Source organism: Pecten maximus, chromosome 5 (genome assembly GCF_902652985.1).
Source record: "Pecten maximus chromosome 5, xPecMax1.1, whole genome shotgun sequence".
NCBI lineage: Eukaryota > Metazoa > Mollusca > Bivalvia > Pectinida > Pectinidae > Pecten > Pecten maximus.
The window spans coordinates 333147-342258 of NC_047019.1; the positions used below are offsets into that span (position 1 = coordinate 333147).

Sequence of the window (9112 nt, forward strand, 5' to 3'; positions counted from 1 at the left end):
CAGGTTGAGGTAAGTGAATAGGAAACACATATATTTTCATTTGGCCTTAAATAAATCCAACAAAAAACACAGTACAGATAAAAGAATCAATTAATATACAGAAAACAAATACACATTTTCTTCTGACTCACGCTTATCGTAAGGTCCACACACAGCAGCACATGTACACATTCCTATTTTTCAACACCATCTTTTTAGCTTTCAACCACACTCTCAGTTACTATGAATATACTAGATGTATCACTCAGTCCCACTCGTCCTGCAATCAAATCATTTACACAATAAATATGCCTCAAAAACTCGGTTCCCACAATCACACAGTCAATAAGTTAATAATAAAGATCATACCAAATGACCCTGGCAAGATCAACATAATAGTCTTATTACAGAGTAATACATCACAGTAAGATCAAAGCACTGATTGAAATTGTATCACATAAAATATTGATTTAGCAGCTTTAAATATTAAAACAATAACGCCTTCAATTAAGTTACTAACACTTCCAGTCAAACAATCTTGTCACATTTTCCTTGTCATATTTTTCTAATCTATTTCATTTCAATTATAACTTGAGAAAGTCAACATTTCAATTATTAAACAAATACAAATAAATTCTTTTTCCACAGCCTTATAACAGAGCTATTCACCATCACCATCATAACAGACAGTTGAAAGAATGAATTATTCATTGGAAACCAATCTGATTCTTGTAATAAATCAATAAATACTTTAAGTAACTTTACTGGGATCTGCCTTCTGAGTAATCATTTGAGTTCGAAAAGTCACAGACACCATATCAGAATATAATAGTTTCATCCCTAACAAATCGTCCTTTTCATCTTAGAAAGAAAGCGTTTCACAACTTACTCAGTGTCCAGATCCTCTTCTGTCTTGTTGATCAAACCATGAGGAGATTGCTGGTGGTGGACACATTCGATCTGTTAATATGTGATGTCACTGTCAAATGGACCGGGTACATCATACCCACTGTCTGCCTCTTTGAATCCAGAACCTTAAGGATATAGGGCATGGCGAATTTCTCTAGCTCTCTCTTGAACATCTGCTTGAAGTCTTCCATTCCACCAGTGTCTTGTCTGTATCTATGTTGAAATGATCACAAAGCATGCTGATAGCAGCATCTCCACGGAAGTCCAGATAGTCATCGGGGGCTTTAGAAAGATTCAGGACAGCTAAGGCCTACACCAGATCTGGATTCTGTATCCTGTTCTCATTGTTTTTCATCAATCTGTTGATAAAACTCTCTCTGATATATCTTCAATATCATCTGTGGCTGTTAGTTCCTGTGCCTCTGTGACGCTGGCCAACTTGGACAAGTATAGCCCAGGTCTTTGTTTCAGTTCCGCGGGTTCGTAACAGTGGCCTGTAGCTTGGGTTCGATCATAGAGAGGTCCACACTAACTTGCTCAAACATTCTTGTCAGTGAAGCAACAATGGCACAAGCACGTCACAGAGAAGGTTGTTCTCGCTCTCAAGCTCGCAAAGGAGGTGGTGCATAGGAGGGCTAAATCGGCCCACGGCGATTTTTTTCCCGGAAACATATTTTTGTCAAAAGCATAATATCCCCGATTATGTGGGAGGAATTAATTTCCATTCCTCAATGTATATATTCTTTTTTTGGTGATTTCATTATTTCCCCATCTAACTGCATAAGAAGCTAATGTTTTGACCACTAATTATTATAGAACACATTTTTATTTCCTATTTGTGAAACAAATTCACCCCATTTGTTTAAGGTTTAATTTTGTATATGAATCATCACGCTCCGTGACACTAAAATTAAATTTCAGCCTAATTTGATGTCTTCTTTGTGAAAATCATTGTTTTTAACTTTTCATTTAAAGTCTAATACCACAAAGTTATTAATGGAGTACTATCAAAATTTCCGGTTAGAAATAATCTATGGATATTCATAAACATTTAATGAAACAAATTTATTTGGTGAATTACTGGATATGCCAAGATTTTATCATGTTAAATGCATACACCCCCAATTTTGGACAACATATCAAAGTACCGAAAGTACTGAAAAATAGAGGCAAATACTAAAACTCCAACAAAAATAACAATGCAACCAGACTTTACTGCTTGTGTCAGACAGGGTGCTCCTTTTTAACCCTTGGGTTTTTAATACAATTTACTTCATGACCTTTCTTTGTAAGCAAAAATCGTTTGTTATCCAGTAATTTTTGATGATTTTTTTTGGTTGTGTATCAAAATTAATATGCAGACATGTTTTTTAAAAGCAAAATTTGATAGTACTCCAACGATTATTACATTTTATCTACTTAACAAATAAAAGAAAATTTCAAGAAGGTCATTTTTTTACTGATAATTTTGTTAAAAAAGCTGTCATTACACTTTCTATTATACAAATTCATACTAAACACACATGTTTTTATAAAATATAACATCACATCAGACTATCAATGCAATATGAAATTTATCAAGTACTTTTGTACGAGAAATATACTGAATTTAAAAGGGAGGGTACACATTTTTTACAGAAATCATGTTAGGTGGCGCTGCGTATACAGCATTTGCCAGTTTTCGTTTTAGTGTCTAAAATGACATGTATTTGGTAAAAGTCTATCATAATATCATGCATAAAATAATATTCGGCCGTGGGCCGCCATGCACCACCTCCTTTCCCTCAAAAGTGTCTGTATGGCATTCAGGCTCTTTGTTCGTACTGTGCTGTAATGGTAATATTTAAACAGTCCCATAAACAACTCATCAGTGCTTTTAACCTGTGGAATTGCTTTAAACGCTTTATAGACAGCCAGCTACAGACGATGATTAATGCACTGCATGGTTAGATTGTCGTTCTTCTTGGCTACGACACCATTCTTCCTACCAAGCATCACACATCGTCCACCACTAGCAAAAGAGGTCATCTGCGTCAAAGATAAGCGGGAATCATCAATGTAGGTTTCAATTGTATCATAAATTGTCTCTGATGCTCCTTTGGGATTCTGAATGTCCTGTAGAACTACAAGATTCGCCTCACCATTGTCAATATATCGTGTAGTTCCCTCTGGAGACGACGGCAGTCTGAATCTTGTCCTCGGTTTCTTCCGCCTGGCACTCCACAAATTTTCCTTTGGTCCTGTGACTAGTGTACGGAATAGTCTTTGCTTCCTCTTAATGAGGCAGGTTGGTTGCACTAGATCGACACACAAGTCTGTGCGAGGCTGAAACAGTGTTGTATGGGGCAGGTTGTGGCTGATAAGGAAAAACAGTACCTTCTGGGCATCCTCTAAGAATTCTTTGGTGGTCATGGATTCTATATTCTGCTTCACATTGTGTTGCCCAGTTGGAAACTGGAGACTGTCTGAAGATGCATAGAGTAGCAGGGTCAACTAAAATAAGAAAATATATATTGCACCAATGAAATCTGGTTTGGGAAATAATACATGGATAACTGAAGTGAATAGTAAGCTAGATTTTCATTTGTTCCTACACAATACCATGTTATCAAATAATTTATACTCATCAGGTCAAATGTAAAATTACATTCAAGGGAAGTAATTGATAAATAAGTTTCGTTACAGTCTGTGACTTTAAGCAATAACTTAACGATGTGCACAATTTTGTTGAAACTTATTTAGTTATTTCACTTTCAAGGCAGTCTGACAATCTGTAGTGGGGGATGCTGGTTCTTGTTCAATAATAGATATACAATCATCACTACCCCTTGGCAATCTGCAAAGCAACTGTCAATAGGAAACATCACTTGTGCATTCTCGGTGGATCTGAAATTAATGTACAATTCAATTAATATAACTTATAATTTAAGTCAATTTACAAAACATATTAAGATCTGTTTCACCTTTACCATGTATCAAACGGCGATATATAGATATAAAATAGGACAAAGGACTGTAACATATAAGATATAAAAAATAATGTTTCACGGTAACACTGTCAGACTTTGAAATATTTTCAAGCATACAATGATATCAAAAGAAGGAGTGTGCTCCCCTCAAACAACCAAATGTATTTCAATCACCCAGCGCTTAATCGATTGATCGAACATGATTTGATGCTGTTGTTAAGTTCGATCAAAAACGGATGAAGTTTTAGTATTTTCTAAATATTGATAAGCGGTTTTCATATATGGTTAATGCACTTTTTGTTATTTCCTGCGTTCTGCTTATGCTCAAGCAGGGGGTAAGATCCATAAACCGGGTAACCTGGGTAGACCCATCATCAACTCAATAGGCCAACCGACGGAGAAAATTTCAAAATTCATTGACTTCCATCTACGACCAATTGTTGAAAATCTACCATCATACATTAAAGATATCACAGATTATTTAAATAATAATATTTAAATACATGACCGACAGTACTGTGTTAGTTACGATGGACGACGTGATTCCAAACATCCATCGACTGAAAGTCTAGTAGATTTATTTAAACTTGTTCTCACACTTAACAATTTCAAGTTTAATGGAGAAAATTATTTATAAGTCAGCGACGCAGCTATGGACACTAAGATGGCCCCTTATAACGTATTTATGGGATATCTTGAATCCCAACTTTAAGCATCTGCTCCAACCAGGCCTTTTAGCTGGCTCAGCTTCATTGATGGTATTGAAATGAAATGGACATCGAACCCGAGATCAGTCGATGAATTTATTGAACACGCGAACTCGTTCCAACCAACTATCAAATTCACTGTAGATATAGCCACGGAAACAAACACCAGTTCTACCTTAGTTCATGAAGACGTCAGTACGGATCTGTACTCAAAAACCAACTGACACACCAGTATCTCCGCACATCCAGCTGCAATCCCTTACACACAACGAAAGGAATTCCTTCTTCCCAAGCTTTACGTATCCGACGGTTAATGTCCGATGATAGAGTCTTCGAACGACGATGATTTGAGCTCCAATCCCACCTTGTTTCTAGAGGATATAAATCTACTTTAATAGATCGGGAAATAGGCAAAGACAGGGTTCTGGACAGAGCCAGCCTTCTCGAATATAAAGTCAAAACTCCGACACATAGGGTCAGTTTAATGGTCATGTTCCATCCAAACTTGCCGCTGCTTTCATCTTTTCTACAAAACCATTGGCGCATCATTGAGTAATCAGCCAAATTCAAACAAATATTTCCAGAACTACCGTTAATCGCCTATCGTAGACCGAAAACGTTAGAGATCTGGTAGTGAGCAGCACATTACCTTCTTCTGCCTCTGTCGTAGCAACTGATGCTTTCAATCATGCAGCAAAAACAAACAAAAAAAACGTGCAAACTTTGTCCTTACACAGAGTCTACAGATACGTTTAAACGTGAAATTAATAACAAAGTTTTTTTCACATTTTACAAACACTGACATGTTCATCAAAAGGTAGTTTATATTTCCTTCCTTGCAAAAAAAAGCACAATGTAGTATGTTGGGGAAAACCAGCACAAAGCTTTGACATCAGGGTCAACAACCAATGTTGCTCCATCAAGCAACACAAACCTGAAATCCCTTTGGCACGGCATTTCAGTTTACCTAGTCATGGTAAGAAGGACATGCAGGTGGTTGCTATTGATCATTGCCGTACCTGGGATGAAACGAAGCGTCGGTCGAGTGTGAGATACGTTAAAGGCTTTGTTCTCTACTTGACTTCGCGCTGGTATCTGACAATTCATCCAATTAATTATTCAGTTTGTAAAGTTTGTCCTAATTCCTGAACTATTATTTTTTGACATTCCCATTGAATTCCTCATATATCCGACATTTCATTGCTGCTATTCGATACTCAATTTGGTCGCCTCTCGTCGTCGACAATATTTTTACATTACACTTCTCTACCAGTACTCAAATTCAATCGCCTCCCGTGGTCGACATTTTCTCGACATTCCCGAACAGTCTGTAGTGTATCCCATAGTGACATTTCGGCACTCATAGATCTTGGTTTGTACAGTCCTGATACTTGTTTTCATATTACTTTGTTGTATGGGACGTTGGCCAATTTGACACTTTATGGGATATTTTGAGAGTTCTAAACACTTTATACACAATATATTTATTATATCCATTAGTATTGCATGGACGACAATGCATCAAGTATCTATGCAATATCGTCCACTTGTTCCTATACGCTGTACCATATTAAATCATTTCGGGACGAAACGTCCATTAATACTTCGGCATTTGCACGCGCGGGATATTTACAAATGTCTTGGCCATCGGTTACATAGTGTTCCATCAAAGAACATGGCTTTGCACATGTTACGCTAGCCACCGCCATCGGCCAACGCCGAGGAGTAGGATGGTGGTAACGTTATCCGAGGTTAAACATGAACTTCACAGTGATTTTTATCATACTATACCGGAAGAAATGGTCAGTTAAATTTAACAAGAACGACAAGAGGTTAGGAAATAAATCGCTTACTTTAAGAACAGACAAGATCTCTAAAAGAAAAACTCTTGATATGGGAAATATCTGATGGTAGCGTTGCGGGATATACAGCGAAGGAATTTATAAAAACTGAACTCGGTATATCAGATGATATTCAGCTTCATGCCGCTCACCGACTTCTAAAAGATGACAGATAATAAACAAAGATCACTTCTTGTTAAATTCTCCAGCATGAGAGATAGAGAAAAACTGTTGTTGAAGGCTGCCCCAAAACAAGCAGAGATAAAAGAGTTTTCATTCTTTGAGCAGTTCCTGCTAAAAATTAATGAACGGCGACGGTTATTGTACTCGGTATATATATTGATATTAATATTTGTTCCCAATATATTATGTTCCTGATACTCACACTTGAACACCAGGATGGAGTTTAAGAACTGATGGAGCTCGATCTGTCACGCCCACCAGTGGCCCGCTTCATTTTCGTTACATGTTTTGTGTGTTTTCGTCCAAATGAATATCCTTGTTTTTTGTGTGTTTTTGCAGGTACATTAGACCGCTAGTTCGATACCTGGTCTGGACAAGTCACGAAATTGTCTTCTATTGTCATTTATATTACTATCTCTATTGGCGAACTTTTATCATTGAAATTATTCATTTATTTTATATGAAACGACCAGCGATCCTGTATGATTATATTATAATGTGCTCATTGATTGTGTTAGTCCTATATGGTTTATGAGCTGCATCGTCAGGGTTAGTTGTGAAAAGGTGATTAGGCTTATCATAAGAACAGTTTTAAAATCCTACTTAAATGATTTCTGGTTAAACTAACTTGACAAAGGTTTGTTAAAATATAACATCAAGCAGTCCCTTCGTATCTTTGTTGATAAACTGTTCATAGCAATCCCCCATTTCGGCATGAGTCTAAAGATTTTTTAAATTATCTCAATTTGCTGAGAATCTGTTTTTACAGGTAAAATTGGTGACTGGAAGAACATGTTCACCGTAGCACAGAACGATTACTTCAACGCCATTTACAAGGAGAAAATGGAAGGATACGACATTGTGTTTGAATACGAGTGACCAAAACGCCGTGATTTAAATCAGTAATCACTACTGTACGCGAGAAGTTGGGATTCGTGTGAAACACTCAGTTTGCTGTACCTCGTACGAAGAGCTTGGCTTGAGATGTTTAGGTCACTGGCGAGTGGTCAACTCGAAGTCAAATCTTAAACTTGTGGCAGCACGACGGACCGTTCCCTGATGTTGAGAGGAACATCATTCAAATAATCAGACTTTTTCATTTTATATGTTTTACTCGAATCCTGCAAAAAAATGTTGCCGATTAACTGATTAAAACAAGTGATTTATCAAAATACACCCATTAGGAGATCGGATACTGAAATTTTAATTGGAACCTAAAAAGAGAATAGGCAAATGTTACAGTCCCTGTCTTTGTTAGTGGTAGCGTAATACATGTTTATCACTGGTTTTAACATTTTTATTTTTGACGGATATTTCACACTTTTTAAGGTAGCATTGTGACACTGTATTTCATTGCATCATGGACAAACTATGACGGCAAATAGCTTATCTATCAACACACTATAAAGTATACATAGTAATATATTAGTAAATAGTTACTTAGTTATTGTGAAGTTACAACAATAACAATAGTCTTTGATTTTCATAATTCGGTATGTTTCGGGGAAAAAAAATCTGTGCAGGGATAAATTAGTGCTAATTTGGTAGAATTGGTGAAAATTCTAAATTAGTAGAAAATATGAAAAACTAGGGCATTCGTGACTCCCGTTGAACTGATGAACCGGACCAGCTTATGTTTTTAGCATTAAAATCTTTATTGGTCACCTGGTTTTATATGTTTTCTTTTTGGCGAGTCATCTTGATGTCTTTCAAAGCCTGCATTAACATCAACAGGTCCGATGATATTGATGTCTGAAATGCATTCGTAATAAACATTATTGACAATTGGTTTGGTCGGCTTGTCCGCATATAAAAGGACAATTATAGAATAGCGCCATCAAATTGAATTCAAATCAATTTCAACTCATTACAAAATGTATCATAGAAAACTATTTGACAAAATTAAAGAACTACCAATATTTTATGATCACTATTTTACCAAATGGTTTTTTCTTCAAAACGTCATCTACATACAAGTAGCAATTCGTAAATATCTTTGCTTTAAATACCTTGCCAACACATTGTAAACTTTTTGCTTACATATGCCAATGAAAACAATGCGCAATTCTGACAAATGTGTACTTAAAGTTTTTGGACTATCATGTATTTATTGTGTCGCACTAAGTTAAATTCATTGGTGGAGAACCATGTAGTTGAATTATCTATTTTTTATCTTTTGAATTTAAACTTATTTCAACTTACTGTTAAAGTAATTATAGAAAATTATTTGAAAAATTCAAACAATGACCAGTATTAAATGATAACAATTCTACAAAATACTCTTCTTCAAAATGTACAATGAAACTATGTTGTTCAGTGAGATAGTCACCGATTCCTAAAAGGAGACCCAGCCTCAGACTAAGGTATGCTACTTATTTTTCAGAAAACTGGGCTACACTGCTAGCTTATAAGAATTTTAAAACATTTATTTGAAAATAAAACATATTTTATAAATTATTGCTCAAATTCCTGGATTGCATCTGGACAGACAGGCCTCCTGCATGTTGTTCAGAGGTAGTTATTA

The 9112-nt window shown here is 36.0% G+C and overlaps 1 protein-coding gene across 1 annotated transcript in view; it reads left to right on the top strand.

The window, feature by feature from the left end:
- LOC117326769 (sulfotransferase 1C3-like) overlaps positions 1-8252 on the top strand; it is a 33169-nt gene extending 24917 nt beyond the window's left edge. Inside the window, exon 6 of the mRNA XM_033883491.1 lies at positions 7358-8252. Within this exon, the coding sequence (XP_033739382.1) occupies positions 7358-7467 (110 nt within the window). The 3' untranslated portion in view covers positions 7468-8252. The remainder of the gene's footprint in view (positions 1-7357) is intronic.
- The last annotated feature ends 860 nt before the right edge of the window (positions 8253-9112 follow it).